At 41.8% G+C, this 20,007-nt stretch overlaps 3 protein-coding genes across 3 annotated transcripts; 1 reads left to right on the forward strand and 2 right to left on the reverse strand.

The window, feature by feature from the left end:
- Positions 1-1,316: 1,316 nt before the first annotated feature.
- eif3a (eukaryotic translation initiation factor 3 subunit A) lies at positions 1,317-10,176 on the reverse strand. The gene is made up of 22 exons (XM_023425772.2): positions 10,010-10,176; positions 9,312-9,502; positions 9,088-9,224; positions 8,757-8,920; positions 8,118-8,317; positions 7,730-7,938; positions 7,469-7,640; positions 7,132-7,236; positions 6,897-6,995; positions 6,685-6,801; positions 6,355-6,540; positions 5,781-6,128; positions 5,576-5,680; positions 5,382-5,495; positions 5,143-5,265; positions 4,903-5,056; positions 4,339-4,520; positions 3,862-3,950; positions 3,291-3,760; positions 3,029-3,161; positions 2,754-2,926; positions 1,317-2,207 (listed from the first exon to the last, which is right to left on the reverse strand). The coding sequence occupies exons 1-22, from the start codon at positions 10,056-10,058 to the stop codon at positions 1,999-2,001; spliced, it is 3,729 nt and encodes a 1,242-aa protein (XP_023281540.1). The 5' UTR covers positions 10,059-10,176; the 3' UTR covers positions 1,317-1,998.
- Positions 10,177-11,510: 1,334 nt separating this feature from the next.
- On the forward strand, positions 11,511-16,606 carry dennd10 (DENN domain containing 10). The gene is made up of 10 exons (XM_023425935.2): positions 11,511-11,645; positions 11,730-11,784; positions 12,119-12,315; positions 12,694-12,773; positions 12,867-13,015; positions 14,074-14,185; positions 14,283-14,383; positions 14,536-14,643; positions 14,737-14,831; positions 14,926-16,606. Exons 2-10 carry the CDS (start codon positions 11,739-11,741, stop codon positions 15,091-15,093), a joined length of 1,056 nt encoding a protein of 351 aa, XP_023281703.1. The 5' UTR covers positions 11,511-11,645; positions 11,730-11,738; the 3' UTR covers positions 15,094-16,606.
- On the reverse strand, positions 15,818-19,651 carry sfxn4 (sideroflexin 4). The gene is made up of 14 exons (XM_023425936.2): positions 19,498-19,651; positions 19,310-19,375; positions 19,171-19,224; positions 19,060-19,086; positions 18,678-18,732; positions 18,305-18,330; positions 18,145-18,198; positions 17,990-18,052; positions 17,741-17,809; positions 17,562-17,652; positions 17,277-17,392; positions 17,109-17,194; positions 16,915-17,032; positions 15,818-16,837 (listed from the first exon to the last, which is right to left on the reverse strand). The coding sequence occupies exons 1-14, from the start codon at positions 19,534-19,536 to the stop codon at positions 16,760-16,762; spliced, it is 942 nt and encodes a 313-aa protein (XP_023281704.1). The 5' UTR covers positions 19,537-19,651; the 3' UTR covers positions 15,818-16,759.
- Between the last annotated feature and the right edge of the window lie 356 nt (positions 19,652-20,007).

Raw genomic sequence — 20,007 nt, forward strand, 5'->3', positions numbered from 1 at the left:
AAGATGTCAGAGCACCAACAGCTGTACAACACACAATACGCAATACGAGCTGACGTTTTAAAAATGTCTGAACACAGATTATACAGATTACACGATTATTATTATCAACACTGACGAATCATTTTTATTTGAACTTGGTTAATCAGTTCATTTTGTAAGGTAGAGTCTTTTATTTTATAATATCATCTAATAGATATAAGTCAGTGTCTTATATTCTTATCTTCCTCTTCTTCTTCTTCTTCTTCTTCTCATCATCATCTTCATCATTATTATTATTATTATTATCATTATTATTATTATAGTAAATCTTAGCTATAAATTGCAGTTAAATTCAAAACCATTTGTAGTCAGACAAACATTTATTCAGTAAAAACTTTGTTTTGTTTTTGTTTTTTTTTACATCTCCAGCAGCTTGATACTGGTTTGCTCACTGACCACTGGCTGCATGTTAATATCTGAGTTCTTGAGTTTTACACTGAGTTAACTGCTGATCATGGACACGAACCAACAGGCTGTAGCTTTTCACACGGTGAAGCGTCTCGGTCTCTCCACCTCTCCACGGTGCCTTACGGACCTCTAGTGGTGGCGACATGGCAGCGTGATAAACTGCCCCAAAACTGGGGTCAGAGGAGCTTTAGGGAACTAAGAGCTGAGATCCAGCAAGTCCCCAACAAAATGTAGAATGATTTAATTCAGTGATTCTCAGAGTGGGAGTTGGGGATGCCAGGGGTCGCCAGCAAAAAGGGGAATACTTATTTTTCACAATTTCATCCATAAGTAACACAACGACAGAATGTATGACTCTTTGAGTCATGGGTTTCAAACACTTTCTGTAATAAAATAAATCTCACACAATATCTAATCAAATGGGGGTCTGTGGTCTCCTTTGTGCCAGTTTAAGGTCCTTGATGTGAAAAAGGTTGAGAGCCTCTGGTCTAGTTGCACTGGTGCTGTACTAGAGCTGATGCATATTTGTCAGAGGTACTTAAAGAGTCCACTTCTGGTGATATGGACAAACACAGAACTGAAGATGTTTGTAAAATCAGCTACTCTGACATCTTAAGTTACTGATTCTCTGCCTTTTATTGTTCCCGACCTTTAAAACAAAGAAATTACTGTCCTCTTCACAAAGGCTGTAGTTTTGTCTTTTCCTCTGATAGAATTCATAAGCATTACATTCACAGTTATTCTCACATGCACACCTTGTCCTGGGACCCCTCAGGACCTGTCCCAGCATGGGAACCACTGTCTTGAGTGACTGAAGTATACTGTATGTTTAATGTTGATGTAGTAGTTGAGATAAAATGAGCACATAGGTGGTGAGCAAACATCTTTATTAATAAAGGCTTTATCTGTACACATGCAACCAGCTTTGATGACACTGATTGCAGTAAGATAGAAGCACACGCTGGATATTGAGTGAGATCAATTGAATACTCTAATACACATCAAAATGGAAAGTCCACTATGTCCTTAACAAGCAGCATCTGAAACATTAGATGAAGAGCAGAGATCAATGAAGCATATGACAAATGCCATTACAAGAGATGTAGATCTGTGTCTTAATATAATATCTATGCAAAGGTTAATTATCCAAAAGAGGCAGTTGGTGATACACTGAATTTGCATTGAACATTGGAGCAGGTACATTGGTTTTCAGTTGAAATCAGTTTCACTTCATCGTTTTAGCTAATAACACTCCCAACCACTTGGGGCAGTCATGTTTGGATTAATGATCTGCATGAGGACTAAGTGCACACAAGTTCATTGGCTGATGGTTTCAGGTGGTGGAGAGCCTCTGGTTCAGAACTGCTCAAAGTAAAGATAAACAATTCCCAGGAAAACTACTGTCTACAAATATTTCATTCAAAAGAATAACGCACGAGTATCAGGGGCTTGTAGCCATTAATCTATCATCATGGCTAAATGGATACGGAATTTTTTTTTTTCAAAACCAATTTATCATCATCTGAGCCAATTAGATGCAGAGGCTGTTGCTCAGCGACGGACAGTGGTCCAGCCGTCATCATCCGTCTCATTCTTGGTGCGACGAGGGATTTCTCTATCTGAACGCCAACCCTTTTCTCCTTCACCATCACGGTCGCGTTCCCTGTCTCTGGGCCGGTCCCTGTCCCGCTCCTCGCGCTTTTCTTCACCTCCAGCTCCACCTCCACCTCCACCTGCACCTCCACGACGCCAAGAGCCTCCTGAGGAAACAGAGATGCTCATTAGGTGACGTTCAAGCAGCAACATGTTACAAGTAACAAGTTTGATGGGTATGTTTTTAAGACACCTGCTGTAACAGTGAGTAAACAGGTAAACACTGACCTCTGCTGGCTGGAGGATAAATGACACAGTCTGGGGGTTTGACTGATGATGGCTACAATGTTTTAATCATACTCATTAATCTGAGCATAAGCCTCAATGTTACTGAAGGTTTTGTTGAGCCACAAACTGTACACTTATTTTGGCTTAAAAAGACGTATTTTCAACAGCTTTTAATTATGTCACATCTTTAACCTCCTAGGACCTGGCGTCCACATTTGTGGATATTATACTGCCACTCAGTAATCGAAATTTAAAACTAATGTCCTCATATGTGGACATCATTTTTCTCAGGTCCCAATCAGCCTAAATAGCAAAGAGAAATAAAAAATGCACGCCATGCAAGAGTTCGGGTCTTAGAAGGTTAAGGAAAACTATTTGCCTATGTATCCTTGACATGTGTCATTCCTAAATCCTGCTCTGCTTACCCTCTTCATTCTCTCTGGGTGGGGGTCTCTGCTCACGGTCATCTCTATCACGGCGTTCACCACGGCGATCATCACGATCACGACGATCCTCGCGGTCGTCCTCTCTGCGAGACTCTCTCCAGCTGCTGCCCCCCTCTTCTCCACCTGCTCTCCTCCAGGGACCACCCTCCTCTCTGTGAAAACAAAGAGACAGCGATTAACAGTGACACTTCACTGTCCTCAAAAACAAATAAATTATATCAACACTCTGAACATAGATCTTCTGTTAGGCCCACCTCTGTGGGCGACGCTCTCTGAAGCGGTCGCTGGATCTTTCCTCTTCTTCGCCATCATCGTCATTTCCACCACCACGGGGAGGTCCCCAGCTCTCCTCTCGGGCCTTCTCCCGCTCACGCCAGCCACCTGCAACTGAAGCATTTGCTCATCATCCTGTCAGACATTACATTAGGAGCTGCTGAGAGTCTGACTGTTGAATAAAGCTTACAGACTGTAAGACGTCTCTAACACTTATCAGCAGCTGACTGGCTACAGGCTTACCAGGTCTGCTCAGGGGTTTCCATGGTTTTGCGTCATCACCACCACGACGTGGCCCGTCATCCATGCCTCTCCTTCCACCTCTTTCATCATCTCCTCCTCTTCTGCCCCAGTCATCATCAGCCCCGCGTCTGGGACCCCTGGAGTCATCCATGCCTCGGCGGGGAGCTCTGTCGTCATCAAAGCCACGCCTGGGACCACGGTCATCATCAAAACCACGCCATGGGCCACGCTCCTCATCTCCACCCCTCCTTGGTCCGCGGTCATCATCAAAGCCTCTACGTGGGCCACGATCATCATCCATCCCTCTGCGTGGAGGACGGTCCTCATCACCGCCACGACGTGGGCCTCTATCATCATCAAAGCCCCGACGGGGTCCTCTGTCATCTCCGCCCCTGCGGGGACCCTCTCCTCGCCTGAAGGGCACCTCCTTCTCCTCTTTGTCATCTTCACTGCCCTCCTGTCTCCAGTCCCTGGAGGGAGAAAGCGAGCACAGGTGTTGTTAGAGTGACCCCTCTTGGTTTAATGGAATCAACATTAAAAAAGCAAAGCGACTGGCGTTACCAACACACACCTGTCAGGCACAGGACGCCGCCGCTCTGAGTCACCTCCCTCAGTGCGCCGCGAGCTCCTCCATCCTCCCTCCTCCTTCTCACCCCACTCCTGTGGAAGCAAATCATACATATTGTGCCATTACTTCAGGATCACTCAAAGGTCTGCAGACCTCAGTCCTCATCAGCTCTTACCAGAAATACGTCAAATGTTTTAACCTGAAGTCTGTTATTCTGCACTCAAATCAAATATATCACAATATTTTATGACAGATTATGGTCTTACTTGTGTTGGTGATAGATTGGACCATTGAGCTACAAAATTAATACACACGTGTATCCTTACACTAAACATTTGAACTCTAACTCTGTCTGGAAGTTTAGCCTCATCATATAGAAAATCTTGCATGAATTAATTGTGATTCTCAGCCCTACTTCATATTTGCATGAAACTGTTGGCTCTGACCATCAGTTAAAGAAATAAAGAAGCTCATTTGTACCTTAGCTTTCTCCTCCGGCGGGCCCCTTCTCTCCTCCTCACGACGGCGTTCTCGCTCCTCAATCTCCTGCTGACGAGCACGCTGCTTCCGTTCCTGCTCCTCGAGCTTGCGCAGACGCTCCTGGTACTCCCTCTCCTCCTCCTCTCTCTGCTCTTGTTCCAGGCGTTCACGCTCCTCACGCTCTGTAACAAAAGTAAGAAAATAATGAGGCGTGTTCAAACTACATTAGCTCTTGGGGTAAGAGCTACCACATTTTGCTCTCATTTAAAAAGCAGGATGCAGCACACATGGAGTGGCTGCTACAATTACAGTTGCCTCTTTATTCACTTTTTTATGTACCATGTGAAAACCAAGCAAAATAAAAATTTAATGCTGGGCAACAACTCAGCTCCTCCCTGTAGAGCTAATGTCCCTGAAAACAACCATTCGAACCACTACTGCTGACATTTCTACCACAGTTTCCTCCATTTTCTTCCTGGATATAAATGTCTGTTTTCTGTGGCACATGAAATTCTACCCCTCTTTTATCATGACAAGTTCTGTGTCTCAGTGCAAATTTATTACCTTTCTTGAGCTGCTCCTCGTGGATACGCTGGGCCTCTTCCTCTTTCTGGCGGTAGTAAGTATTGCGCCTGTCCTCTTTGCGCTGTCTCTTCCTTTCTTCCAGACGCTTCTTCCTCTCCTCCACCAGACGCTCCTGGAAAGCTTTGAGTTTTTCCTTGAAAGACAGAACAATGAACATGAAACCACTGCCTCAGCCCTAAACACTCAGCTTAAATTGATGGAGGGACTAAATGCTCTTACCTCATAAATGAAGCTACGGGCAGCGGTAATTTTAGACAAGAAGTTTTCTTTGTCCTCCATCATCCTCGACATGCGCTTCTTGTGCTCCAGAGCCTTCTCCCGCTCAACTTTCATGTTACTGATCTACAACAACAGGAAAGAAAGTAAATTCTTACACCGTGGATACTCATCTGAAAAACTTGGATTTCCTCACTTAGTGTTTCTAAATTTTTTAGAACCATATATATCTTTCAAAATACCCTCTCCTCCTCCTGGAGCTCCCACAGTTCCATGTCCTTGATACGCTGCTCCTCATAAGCCTTTTTGATGAGAGGAATCTCCTCGAGGCGTTTGGCTCTCTCAAAGTAGTCAATCTGGAGAGATATAAAAGTCAGTGTCAAATTCTAATTCACATCAAGGTAAGACACTCAACACTGATGTCTCACTCAGTTACCTTTTTCTCCTGGTTCTTCAGACGCTCCTGAAGTTCCTTCTTCTCCTTCTCCAGCTGCTCCACCTGTTTAGCCATGATGAAGTCTGGATCCAGCTCCTCCAGGTCCTGTACAAAACACATTTGTTAGTCTAATGAAACTTAATATCACTATGACCTATTTCTGCAATATGGAGTTCAACAAAAATGTATTTTGGCCACATTTTACCTCAATATCAATATCCTTAAAGGCCTTGGCTCCGAGTTCAGTCTTCTTGATCTGCTCCAGTCGTTCACGGACTGTCTTCTTCTTGATTTGCTCATGCTCCTGCATGATGCGCTCCTTCTCCCTCTCTTTGGCCTCCTGGCGCAGACGCTCCTCCTCAGCCTTGCGGACCTTCTGCATCTCAGCTTCCCGCTGCTCAAGCTCCTCCTTTTCACGCTGAATGTTCAGACTCTCCAGGCGCTCCTTACGCTCTTCAATGGTCTGTCTACGAGCCAGGATACGCTGATGATCCTTGCGGGCATTTTTCAGATAGGCAGCAATAGCCTGCTGGTTCTGCTCCTCACGCTCTTGCTGAGAAACGACAAAAACATCAGAATGCAGTTTAGTGTTGGAGAATAAAGCAGACTGTACTGGATAAATCTTGAATCAGATTTTAATATCACATGAACACACATGCATGTATGTTCATGTGTGCTGCATGACATGCTAGCCTGTAAAAAGTTAATGTTGGTCACTGATCAGATGGTTCCAGCCTCTGTGTGTCTATACATTAGAGGTCAGTGAGAGGCTGACTCACCAGGATGGAGGCAGGCTTGATGACCTGGATGGCCTTAGCCAAGGAAGCAGACATGGCAGTCAGCTGGTTCCTTATCTGCTCTGAGGGCATGTTCTGTAGGAAAGGACCAACAGGAGCGTCCTCTTTGGTTGAGTAGTTCAGGTCAGAACCAAAGCTCAGAGTCCGAGAGCTGTGGTCGATTCGGACCTAAAAGGCAAAGCAAAATGTTAGATAAGTTAAGAAATGGCTTGATCGCTTTTGAGTCATAACTGCATACTCATCACTGTAAAAATACTTTTGATGAACTATCAAGGGTGACTAATGCATAATCCCTCCTGATGTTGATCTTACCTGTAGATCACAGTGTCGGGCAGCATCCACAATGGAGCGCTCCAGCTGGAAGGCGTCCACAAATGGAACCAGGGAGGCCAGACGGCTGAACTCGATGCTTTGATAAATCTGTGCAACCTAAAATAACAGATGCAGAATAATGAGAAAAGTTAGCATCATTATGTTGAAGGTGTGGTTTAGGAGGGCAGTCCAGGGAAATAAAAGACAAAAACCTGTTGCAGGAGCCTCAGGATGGTGTTGCTCTGCAGGTGAGGAACATACTGCTGCAGATCAGCCTCCTTCTCAGCCTGGTCTCTCACCCAGTTCAAAACCTGGTGGGAGAGTAAGTGTTAGCATACACTGGAATTAGAAATTAGTAGCTTCACTAATTTTAATTAATGAATATAATATGAACTTTTACTAAAAATCTGTGTCTGACAGATGGTGCTCAGTTTTTGTTTTTTTTACCTTGGTCACTCTTCCACTCAGTTTCAGAGGATGAAAGTCAACCTCCAGCCAGTTGTAAAGTTCTTTCACATCAGGTACAACATACTGCAGCAAATTAAATCTCACCTAGAATACAAACATTAAAACATACATTAGTCAAATATCTGATTTATAATATAACATTTATAATAATACTTATTATCAGAAGTTTTACATGGTCAGGTAAAAAGTCAAAGTCAACTGATTTTTCTTAAAAAGACAATAAAGAGATTTTTTTCTGTTATTTGAAAAGCAACATTCAGGGACTCTTGAAACCTAAAACACTTCACAAAGCTGCTTTCTTGTGCACATAATGTACCATATCATTGATGAGACTCTGGCGGGTTGGCGGAGACTGGAGGCCCAGGAGCGTGGCCAGCCTGCGGTGTTTCTCCACGATGATGCCATCCATGTCCAGCAGCCGAGCAATGTCAGTGCGCTCAGGGGTGATGGGTATGGAAAGAGTTGCCAGGAGGACTCTGGTGGACATCCTGAAGATGGAAAGTGTAATTAACCATTTGATCGGCCACCAGAGTCAAACTTGTGTACTTCTCTGTAGATAAACAATAGATAAAGATACCTCTGCATCTCGTCCTGGGTCAGATTCTTGCGCATCTCCCTGGACAGGTGATAGAGCCGGTGGAGAGTGCAGGCGTGGAAAAGAGCATTTCCAGATTTCCAGAACACAGTAGACACCTTGTTGTAGTAGTTGGCCATCAGCTGGGGTTTGGGAGGCTTCTTGGAAAGAGCAAACAGTCCATGGATGTCCTCAACAGCCTTGAAAGCTTCCTGGAAATAGCAACAATACTGCATTAGTACCAATATCACTATTTTACTCATGTATCGTCAATTTAATTGCAGAGGACATAAGAGGATTGTAAAAGTGTTTAGCTATTCTACAAGTCTTACACTACATTTTCTGCATCACTGAACATAATTATATACAAAGAGAGTTTCAGTGGACAGACCTGCCAGAGCTCCATGCTAATGGCACTGTCCAGCTGCACCAGACGTGTCTCCAGGTGCATAGACTGGCTCTCAGGGTTGTTCAGGTTGATGGCGGTGCTCTGGTTGTGGTGGCGCTGGATCTGCCCCAGATGCATACGCAGGTTGTCACACAGCTTGCGAAACTCAGCCTTGCGAGTGTACTGCAGGCAGAACTTGAATGCTGCACAAAAGATGACCAGATATTATTAACAGCACTTAGTATGAAACATTCAACGTGTAATTTACGGCTGATTTTTTTGCTTGTGTATTTTTGTGTTTTGAAATATTGACTATATTACTTTAATAATATAATCTCATCAAAATAAAGTAAGGATAAAAGGCATATTTATATTGAAATTTTAGATTCATATTTAAAAATGAGACCTATTAAAACATTAATTCGCTTTGTTTCTGGCTGACCATGATAGTGTTTATTATTTCAAACATGGTGCATATTCTGTACATATGTTGGAACTCTGTAACATCCACCTACATGAAATTTTTTTTTAAATTTTGTTGACTGAAAACTATGCACCCTTGACAAATATGACAATAAATTCAAACAAAAAGAGAAAGAATGAAATCAAAATGTACTTAAGACAGTCAGTTTGTGTCATTACCTTGCTGGGCAATGTCATGATACAGACGCTCCACCTTGGAGTTGTTTCGGAGCAGGTCCAGGCACTGGCGGTAGGACTCCCACAGGAACTTCACCCAGGGAGTGAGCAGCAGGCGATCAGTACGATCCTGAGTGTCCTCTCCACTCACAGCACTCAGGAGCACACTGAAGTAACAACACGCTCAACATTAATAACACATCATCATTGTAACACAAACGTATTAACTGCCTGATTATTTACAAACACTCATTCAATTAAATCAAGAAAACAACTTTGAAGTCTGTATAGACACTGGTTGCAGCCTAATTTCTGCATTAAAGGTCAACCTCACCTCTCTGGGGTCTGGATGTTGTCCAGATCCTCGATGTCCAGGACCATCTGCTGGGATTCCTCCTTGGCTGTCTCCGTCTTCTCCTCTGCCAGCTTCAGGTAAGCCCGAACCACATCCTCCAGAGATTTGATGTTCACCTGAGAGCAGAGACAGAGATTGCACTTGAACTCTTAAAGACTCTGGTTCAAATAACTACCTGATCTCACAGATTTCTCCTCACACACCTGCTGGCAGATGTTCTTGTACTGGTAGAGACCCTCCTTGGCCAGATGGCTTTTGCGAAGATCCACGCAGAGCTCCAGGTACTTGAGCATGATGGGCTCGTGGATCTTCTGCCATGTTCGATGTTTTTTGCTCTTGATGACATCGTACAAAACATCCAAGGCCGGCTGCTTCTTGCCAACCTCCAGAAACTCTGTATAAACACATTACAGTGACATAAGTCAGTGATGACACAGATGTGCCACAGAACCCTTAGCATCTCGCACCATCTCTTCCACACCTTCAAACGCCGTGGTTAACTAAATCTATCCGACACAGTTAGGCCCGTGGTGATGCTTAGTAAACGTTACATTAGAAGCTACTGGGCATTAGACAGTAGCTAACAGACGTTAACAATAACGTTACAAAACTGTCAAAATATAATAACGCTTACCTAATAGACAGCTACGTTTATACAATGTTTCTGATTCTGTACAACAGCCAGTACCACAAAAAATGGCCTACCCAGTTAGCTAAATACTAACGCTAGCTGAAAGAATGCGATATGGCTTCCCCGCCATTCAAGCTAGTAGTAGCAGTTAGCCCGGCTAACTACAACGCTAAGCGACGAGGCATTCGAAGGCTAAAGCAGCTAACGGTGGCTAGCTAGTTAGCGCGAGCTTGTGACATCTGTGAAACACGAAGCCGTGTTCGTACTCACCGTTCGCTCGTTTCAGAGCATTCTCTGGCCGCTGAAAATACGCCGGCATGTCGGTGGCGTTCTAGTGAAATTCCAAATGGGCTGACTTGAGTGAATTTTGAGTAACTTCACCAGTCCATCCAAGCCACGCACTCACCCACTGCAACGGTGCTGGCTGAGAAAGGAAGAACCTCGTGAACGGCCTAGCTAGGGTTGCCAGGTGCGCCACGCGCTACGCCCCTATCACAAGCCGAAAGCGAAGAAATGTTGATCTTCCTCAGCCACAAATCTTGATAAATAGTACAGGTTGATGTATGTGTATTAAGTAAAGTTGTTCTTACGAATAATATACACGTGAACTTAATATACTTGGTTAGACACTTTTATACCTAACAACAGTCACTGGTGACTGTAATACCTGTATGAGTGCATGTTCTTGCTGTATATGACCTATTAATTATTATTAATCTCTGCAGGCGCATGTTATCTGTAAATCTGTTAATTAAAATGTATCAAATAAATAAAGTTTGTGCAATATAAGATATTGAGAAATATTGTGAATAGTCTAATCCTATAGGATTATTATTATTTTATTATTTATTCCTTCTGTAGCATTATGAAATGAACAGCTTCACAAAACCTAGACTTCCCAAATTGGGGGTTTTTAACAAACCTGGCAGCTCTGGGTGTCTGAAGTTCCCGTATGCGATGTCCTCGTGGTGCGTTCAGGTAACCCTCGGAAAGTGTCTCACCCACCTAGCTCTCATACATAACTGCATTGTCAAAACATAGCCCCACATCCAACTAAACAGAGACTTGAATTAATGGTTCCCCTTTTCAGTTGTCTTGACATCAAAGTTAAATACATACTAAAAGTAAATACACACTAAAATACAGACTAAAAGAGTATTTCTGTGATATTTTGTGGGCCAGTTTAAATTTTAAAGTTCTATTGCAGGTTGAAACTATTTTGTTCACACTGGATATAGAGAGGCTAAATCTGAACCTCCTCTCCACACCTATACAAATACAAATGCAATACAAAATATCTTAGAAAACTATCAAAGAACATGTGATGCAGGTTATGTTTTGCTTATTCTGCTGCCAAACATATTTATATTGCTTTGCTAATTTCAGAGAAGGCTTAATGTAGCTTAAATATGTACAATGGAGATGTATTAATGACAAACATAAGGACACAAACATTTATCATGTTTAAAAAACATAATAGCCTTAAAAAAAAAAAACAATATTAGGTTAGAATCAGTATTAATACTGAGTAGACTGAGTTTATATATACATATATGCCTGCCTACACTTAACTGTTCCAATCAGAAATATGGCAACATAATTTATTGGCATTTCACAAGTTTCTGATGTCTTGTCTTGTATAATTCTACAATTAACAAATATCTACAAATATCTGTGAACGAACCATCAGCCCTGGAGTATCGCCAGCTGTGATTGGTTGTGAGCAGCGTGTCTCCTCCCGCACAATCCTCCAGTCCCGGAAGAAGGAAGAGATTTCGCAGAGTGGGGAAAGTCTGTTGACAGCAGGAATCACACCCAGGCCACTGACAAGTTTGAACACATTTTCTGCCTCAGTAAATCTGCCCGGGATAGTGTTTTGGTTTTGGACCTTGCAGGAGCTCTCAAGGTACTTCACGGCTACATTAGCGTCCACAGAGGAAGATGGTTGGGGGTTTCTCTCCAGTTAACTTGTGTTTATGAACTCTTTCAGGTATGGAATATGGCAGCGACTGAAACTCAGTTTATGTTAAGCGTCGGATTAATCGGTAAGTGTAAGTTCACTCGTGGTTTCTTGTTTCTTGGTCTTGGTTTTGAAACGAACCTGGCGCCTCAGACTCCCTGCAAAAGGATCACATGATGCCATTGTGACCCAAACGTGTCCCATCAGCAGAGCTCCATGTCCTTCATTGGTTCATTGCTCCTGCATGTTTGTCCTGCGTTCATTTAGGAGCTGGTAAAATGGATAACACAGACCCCCATGTGATAAAGATTTGGTCTCATGAGGCCCTGTCTTAGACCATTTTTAATCTCTGTCCCTCTTCAGATAGGTAAAGATTGATACACCATGTTCAGTGTTGGTGTTATTTTGTCTCTGCCCAGAGAAAGATGTGAATGGAGACACACTGTGGGTTTGGTGCTATCCCTCCGTGGACTCAGACCTGAGGCAAGTCCTGCTCAGCAAGTGCTGCCTGACGCAGGACAGCCGGGATTTCCACACCTTTGTGTTTGGTCAGTTCTGCCGTACCTGGTACTACATTACCACAGTGGAGGTACAGGAACCTACAGCACTAAACAAGGTACAACGTCATTTCTCAGAGACTCCTCCATCAAAAGTACCTTACCATAAATTGGAACAATGAATCTGGGGCTGACACTTATGATTATTTTCATTCAGGATTAATCTGCTGATTGTAATTTTTAATTAATCAGTTTAGTAATTTGTATAGTGTATAAAATGCAAGATAATGGAGAAAAATACACAGCACAATTTCTCAGAGACAAAGGTGAGGTTTTCAGATTGCGTGTTTTATCCAATCAGCATCCCCAAAAGATTTATAATGATGTAAAGCAGAGAGAAGCAGCAAATCCTCCATTTAAGAAGCTGGTGTCTTTATTTGATAATTATTTTCTGTTGATCGACTAATGGAGTTTTGTCTCTGTTTTCCCTTCTTCAGGTCACTCATTTTTCAATAGTTGTCACAGCAAAAGACTTCAACCCAGAGAAGTATGCTGCACTCAGTAGAATACTCTGCAGGTAACACTGTTTGTGTATTTCATGAGTAATGCCAACTTTGTACTGTGGACTGTGCTTATTTAGTCATGTGGTGTGTTTTGATCTGTCATTCAGGATGTACATCAAACACGGCAGTCCAGTGAAGATGATGGAGGCTTACATCACCGTTCTCACCAAAGGAATTTGTCAGAGTGATGAAAATGGCTCGTTCCTCATCAAGGACTACGATGTTCGGAAGGCGTACCTGGCCGGTTCAGTCAAAGGTAAGACGTCACAGTTGTTAGGACGAACAGGGATCTGTATTTTGGGCTCTATAGTCTGATTTCACTTTAAAATGGATGCAGTGGATTTATTGTTATAGCAAAGCTGAGACAAATAGATGATTAATTGGTCGACAGAAAAATAATCAACTATAATGTAATTTTCAACCAAAAATGCCAAACGCTGGCTCGCTGGTTCCAGCCTCTCGGATGCAAAGACTTCCTGCTTCTTGTTGTCATATATAATAGTAACCTGAATATCTCTGGGTTTTGGACTGTTAGTGTTATAAAACATGCAATCTGCAGGCATCACCTCGGGCTCTGAGAAATCATGATGCACATTTATTTTCACAATTTCATATTTTGAAGACTAAAGACTCATTGAATAATCAAGAAAATAATCAGCATATTAACTGACAGAAAAATGAATGCTTAGTTGCAACCTGAAATTATATTCAAGTAAGATAAGACTACAAAGAAGCACTGCATGTAAAATTTGACTAACCATTATTTCCATTATTATTTTTTTCACAAATTATTTCTGTGATTGTGTTTAAGTCTATCACAAGTTACCAGAACACATCGTGACATTCCTAAATATCTTGTTTTTTTAAACTCAACAAGATATTTAAATGACATAATTATAATAATAATGATTATAATTACAATTAAGAAACTGAGGCAATCTATTTTTGTCATTTTTGCTCAAAAAATTACTTGTGATTAATTTTCTGGCAATCAACTAATCAACTATTTGAATTGTTGTTAATGTGTCAAACAATCAAGCCACTGATTAACATAGCTAAATTCACTTACTTTAAAATGGAGCTCAGTGAACAACTTGTATCGGATGTGGTGTTTTATTTTATAATATGAAGTAGAAAACGCAGCCAAGAATCTTTTCTTTCCCTGTGGTGTTGGTGATTCTACCATCTAATGCTGAAAGAAAAACAACTAACACTGAAAGTGCTTCATAAAAATTTACTAAGAACACAACCCAGATTCCCTCAGAGATGAAAGTGGGTCATCCAGTTTACTTCCATGTTTCCGCTCTGTTTTAGATGTGGTGTCTCAGTTTGGTTTGGAGACGATCATCCTGTACACTGCTCTCATGCTGAAGAGGAGGATCGTCGTCCATCACCCTCGTATCGAAGCGTTGTTGGAGTTCACCAGGTAAAATTGAGACTTCAAGCCAAGATATTTAGTTTAAACCTTCATGAGAATTTGATGGTGGGAGATTAAAGTAAACACTTTGCCCGTTTCCCTCTAGAGTTCTGCCGGCTCTGACGTGGCACAGGAAAGACTGGTCCATCCTGCACCCGTACGTGCACCTGACTGATACTGAAGTGGAGGATTTAAAGAAATGCCCCGGTGAGACTGCCCCCTGATTTATTTAAACTCTGATCAACAGAAAACCTTCGTGGCGAGACCTATCCTCGTGCCACCGTCTGCACTGTGATCGCTGTGATCTCATGGTGGGGAAATGAATTATTCATGCACCAATATGTTTGTTTTCTCCACAGGGTATGTAGCAGGATTTGTAGATCCAGAAGTGAGCAACAGATCAGACTTGTTTGATGTGTTCGTGAACCTCCCCGACAGTGTCATCACAGTATCCCAGAGCGCCAAAGGTACAGTATGTTGAAAGAGAGGGAGATATGTTTGTAAGAGCGAGAGAGTAGGACAACATTTCCCTCAGACTGACGTGCAGTTTCCCACCACAGAGGCCATGGCTATGGGGAAGCTACACAAGGACGTCGGCCACCTCATCGTCCAGTCTGCAGAGGATGCTGAGAGGTCAGACAGTCAGGTGATCAAGGTGAGAACACACTCAGAACACCGGCACTTCTGTGTCCAAGCCACAACTGCGAGAACTGTCGACTGTAACATGACGACCACGCTTTCATTCACAGGACATCTCTGTGAAGACCAAAGAGATCCTCGCCAACCTGGTCGCCCTGGCTGACGAGTGTGAGGACTCCAAAATCACACTGGAGGGTTTAAAGCAGCGTCACTTCCCTCCAGCGACGGAGAACTTCCTCTTTCATTTGGCAGCTGCCGAGCAACTCCTGAGGATATAAACTCCATTTCAGACGCTCGGCTGCAGGATGATGTCGCTGTCAGCAGCTGTGGGCTCGGTGGTGTTTTGTATACGTCAGGATAAATACTGTTTTCTGAAAGGCTTGTACAGACTCTCGCTGTTATCATGAGAGTGTGCACAAGACGCTCTCTCACAGAAACCTTCATGTGAAGTAGGAAAGTGTCACTAGCATCAGATTTTAGCTTACGCTGTTGTGCTAATGAGACGTGACTCATATCTTGTACCAATACAAGGGTGTTTGACAATAATTTATATATTTTTTTTTATTGCCAACAAATCTCATGAAAAAACCAAAACAAACAAGTATTGTGTGTGTAGTCAAAGCCTGATTATATGTGATTCATCTGTGCCATAGAGCTCCACTGTCGTTCAGAAGCTGTTGAAGCTCTGTTACACTGGGAGACATGCTCTGTAGTTCATTTCGAGTCAATCACCCCATACACAGTCCCGCTGCTGTTAATACTCACTAGAATGCCAAATGTGTATTAATCCGCAGCTGGAAATAGTCCCCAATAAATGCACTGTTTACTGCAGTCTGAGTAGTGTTTGCTAAAAACTACAGTGCCCAGCTGTTGTAGGAAAACATCGAGCCTTTTAAAAGAATGAAGATATACATTTGTGACTTTATCTCTAGAAGGAATCAGTGGGTTTGAGGCCGAGTACCATCTCGTAACATTTAGAAAGACAGACACTAAAACTGTTGATTTTGGTCTCTTCATGCTATTTATTGGCAAAGAGATAAATATAAGATGATGATAGCCTTATACTTTAACATTAGTCATTATTGACAATAAGGAGCTACAGTATTTGTCTCAAATGTTGTGAAATTGACACAAATAAGCTGGTACTTTTTCAGCTGGTACATCCAGATGTTAGCTTCCACTCCTCAGTGCAAAGCTGCACAAATCTTGTTCTTGGTCTGAAACGACTCGCTGTAAAGAGCCAGACCCAGATGTGACAGCAGCAGCTGGAACGACTCAGATGTGATGAGAACTTATTGTTATTGAGTTAGTTGATAGAAACTGCGTTGTACGTGGTTATGAGATCTCAAGAGCACAACATGTGGGTTTACGTCTTTTTAAACAGTTTGTATTTTACTAATGATTTTGGTGTCACAACAGAAATACAAGCAAATTGTGTTATCAGGTTTTTTCAAAGTGTTTTATAAAAAAGCAAAAACAAAATAACTGTTCCTCATTAACCTGCAGCTGATCAAATAATGACTGATGCTTCTATTCCACAGTGATTTAAATTGCATTATGTGTCTTACCATTCAGGTTTTTTTTGTATTAATGTACGATAAGCAATGTTGTTTTACTGTCCAGTGCATTTTCAACCACATTACCAAAAGGATGTTTTTGACAGTGCAATACATAAATCTTACATGCTCGTGTAAGTTTGAAAACTAATTGTATTTTCATGAATTGACGTAATATTTCATATCTATAAAAACATCTAATATTCCAATTAAATAAATTTACTATCAGAAACTATCTTCAGGTTTCTTGAAATGTTTTTTAAACAAAATATTCCACATGAAACTGTGAAAAAACGCTGCATTTCAGTTTTGGATCATATATTTTCATGCTATCCAGCTCTGTATTTGGATCTCAGTTCATTTTGTATCTCCCGTGTGTGACTGCTCCTCAGAGTCCTCTGTGATAGAATAACTGTCCATCAACGGCTGCAGCCTGTAGGTCCTCCTCCAACTCCTCCTTCTTTATCTGTAATACAAGGTCAATATCAGCTGAGTTCATCACTATGGAAACATCACAGCAGAGCAGAGGATCCTGAATCTCACCGTTCCCAGTTGTGGAAAGAGGCTGAACGACACAGGGATCATCAGGCCCAGAACAAACGCAACGCTTATGTGACGGAGAGGAGCGACCAGCAGAGAGTTCCTCTGGAAAAGTCTCGTTCTGTGAAGGAAAATCTACGTTTAAAACAGGTGTGATTTTGTCCAGGTAGACAGGAGTAAAATTTAAACTAACTCACCTCTTCAAAAGCAAAACCAGCAGATTAGGAAAAGCGGCGGTCGTACCAAACAGTGCCGCTCTAGACAACGCAGTGTCTCTCACAGCCTGAGGAAAAAAGTAAATAAATATTCAACACTGCAAGTTTTCAATGAGAAGACTTCATGTCCATGTGCTCCTCTTTCTTCACCTTTTCTCCTGCTGCTTTAGAGATGCCGACAGGATTTCCATCGGAATCAAACACTCGTATCCCTGTTTCTGACTCCTCACTTCTCACGGTGAAGACATTGAAGAAGGCCAGAGCAGCTGAAGACGGTTACACACCATGTGAGTATAGAAAGTTGTAGTTGTTTCTACTGGATCCCTGCCTGATGACTTATTGGTAAATCATTCAAATTGGATTTATACATGTGCGAACTATCTGAGATGTAAAATATTTCCTGATTTCTGACCCAGTTCAGATTAAAGAACCTACCTGAGAGTGGGATTGGTAATATCGACCTAAAGAAAGTCTGGATCGGTGGACTCCTTACACCGAGTCGGTTAATGAAAATTTGAGGAAGGGCCTGAAACGGAAAATACATTAGGACAAGTTCACTTAAAACATGATGGTCAGCACTGAACAGTTGACACCAACAATCAGGTCACACACACCCCTGCACATGTTGCATAGGACACTGTTCCTGCGATCAACAGGAGCTGCTTCACAGACGTCTGCTTACCCTGGTGGTGAGAGATAAAGACAGACAGGGAGGGAGGGAGGACGTCAGAGTAAAGACTGAAGATTAATGAAGGATTCAAGCAAACGAGTCACTTTGTGTGGTGACATTAGTATCTGATGACTCAGTGTCTGAATATATTTGAGGATCTCAGTTGTTTTTGTGTTACTGATTCATGTATTACCTGCTCTGATGAAGAATTTCTGTTTGCATAGTTGAACCCAGCACTGTAACTCTGCAGCAAAAACTGTAAAAGATGATTTTTTTAATCATTAATGTTCATAGTGTTATAGCCTCATGTCATATATTTTTATTAATGTGATGAATAAGCTTCGTTACCTGCCAGAACAGAGCTGGTTTGACAGTGTTATGAGGTAAAAAGCTGGCTACCACCTGCAACAACACACTTTTTAAAAAAAAATTGTTTCACAGCCACAACAATATTAAGAACAAGGTGTAATTAAATATTGATTAAATATTGATTGGATGACACACGTACCAAAGGTGCTGATATTGGTAATAATGCTATAAGGAAATGACAGAGGAGAGGGCATCAGGATATATGTTGCAGATAATTGCAGCAATGCAATAACACAGTAGCAATATACATACAAAATCTCATTTGAGATTTTTAAAGATTGATTTTAATGTTAGTGGAATTGAAACTAAACTCAACAGAGCAGACAGAAGCAGCTGATTTCTGATCTCAACTTTGAGACCTTTATATACTTTTTTGAAAGACCCGCAAATACTATGATTTACTGCCATTAAAGTTTCTATGAGAACACATTAAATACCCGTTGATATTTCAAGGTACTGATGTTTTAATATTGGCTGGAGGAAGATTAGTGAAAGTCTGCATTCTGCTGTACCTGGAGGGCGGAAAACCAGTGGAAGAACAGCTCCAGAGTCAGCGTGGACGGACGACTGGAAACACAGAGGTAACATTAAGACTTAAAGAAACTCATTCAAATCACAACATATGGACCCCACAGCCTCCAGATGATAAAACATCTGGACACATTTAAAGACATAAACACACTGGCAAAAATGAATTTCAGTTCTGTCTTTACAAATGTTTGATGCACATGGCTCAAACGTCTGAAATACATGATGTTCATCTGTTCTACTGGAGCATATTATGCCTTCTGGTAAATACTGTAACAGAGACAGTGTTCATGCAGAATATTTATTTATATTTATGGTGATTTAGCAAACATGAATATTATTTGTTTTGTTTCTTTCAACACTTACAAGAGCGAGGGTCAGTGCAGGAGCATCCTAGAGAAGGAAGAAAGAGGTTTAAACAAAGCTGAGAGGCAAGTTAAAAAGGTGACTGTCTGTCGAGAAGAAACATCATCTGACCTTTTCCCTTTTCTCTCTACCTCCAAGAAGAGAGTGGGACCTCTCTATTTCAGCCTGAGGAGAGCAGCACCATTAGTTAAACATCAGATACTTTCTACTCGTCTCTCAGTATCAGATCACCGCAGGAGCTGCTACTTACATCAGACGAGAGCAGGACAGTTGGATCGAGCAGATTAAGCCAGATCTGAACTCGACTGAGGAAAGACTGAAAGAGAAGGTACAGGTCAGCAGAAACATCGGTTCAGTTTCATTGTAACTGTAACTGTAACTGTGTGATATATCCTCATCACTGATGATGCTCTGCATGTTAAAACACAGCACAGTTACCTGCCCCTGGCTCCTCCAGTGCAACAGGTTAGGATCCATTACAACAACAACAAGTACATTCACGTCTTATTAATTAAATATCTCACAGTAACACTGCTACACTTCACACTGATTTCCCATGCTTCTGAGGTCAAGTTGTATTTAGAAACTATTTCCGTGTTCAACCACGTGTTCTGTTGGGGGCGGGTTGTGGTACATTCATGAACATCGGAAATATCGGAAGGTTATATTTCTATGTGATGAAATCACGGATCATATCCATGGATGTATTATAAGCCCATGGTCATATCTGTGTTGCTATTGTGTTCACTTTATTGAGCTGGAAGCATATGCAGCATGTTCATGGTTGATGCAAAATATTGGGATTATTAATAAACAAAACTTTAACAAGAAGCAATGTTTTGTTGTTTTTTAAACAGACCTCTTTAACAGTTTTTTGACAAAAAATGAATAAATAAATGAATAAAATTGCCGTGCCATCTTTCCAATGCTACAATAAATTTCCAGTGA

This window comes from Seriola lalandi, unplaced genomic scaffold (genome assembly GCF_002814215.2).
Source record: "Seriola lalandi dorsalis isolate HSWRI2012SDOR001 ecotype SW California unplaced genomic scaffold, Sedor1 jcf7180002054795, whole genome shotgun sequence".
NCBI lineage: Eukaryota > Metazoa > Chordata > Actinopteri > Carangiformes > Carangidae > Seriola > Seriola lalandi.

Bases quoted from the DNA above. Each gene is read 5' to 3' on its own strand.
- eif3a (XM_023425772.2), bottom strand. From the start codon at position 10,058: ATGCCGGCGTATTTTCAGCGGCCAGAGAATGCTCTGAAACGAGCGAAC. The intron at 9,225-9,311 runs GTGTGTGAGGAG...CTCTGCTCTCAG, and splicing joins ACAAGAACATCTGCCAGCAG to GTGAACATCAAATCTCTGGA. The intron at 6,802-6,896 runs GTTTTTGTCTTT...CTGTTATTTTAG, and splicing joins TCCTGAGGCTCCTGCAACAG to GTTGCACAGATTTATCAAAG.
- dennd10 (XM_023425935.2), top strand. From the start codon at position 11,739: ATGGCAGCGACTGAAACTCAGTTTATGTTAAGCGTCGGATTAATCG. The intron at 12,316-12,693 runs GTACAACGTCAT...TCCCTTCTTCAG, and splicing joins AACCTACAGCACTAAACAAG to GTCACTCATTTTTCAATAGT. The intron at 14,832-14,925 runs GTGAGAACACAC...TTTCATTCACAG, and splicing joins CAGACAGTCAGGTGATCAAG to GACATCTCTGTGAAGACCAA.
- sfxn4 (XM_023425936.2), bottom strand. From the start codon at position 19,536: ATGGATCCTAACCTGTTGCACTGGAGGAGCCAGGGGCAG. The intron at 17,810-17,989 runs GTAATACATGAA...TCTCACCACCAG, and splicing joins GAAATTCTTCATCAGAGCAG to GGTAAGCAGACGTCTGTGAA. The intron at 17,195-17,276 runs GTGAAGAAAGAG...TTTTTTCCTCAG, and splicing joins CTAAAGCAGCAGGAGAAAAG to GCTGTGAGAGACACTGCGTT.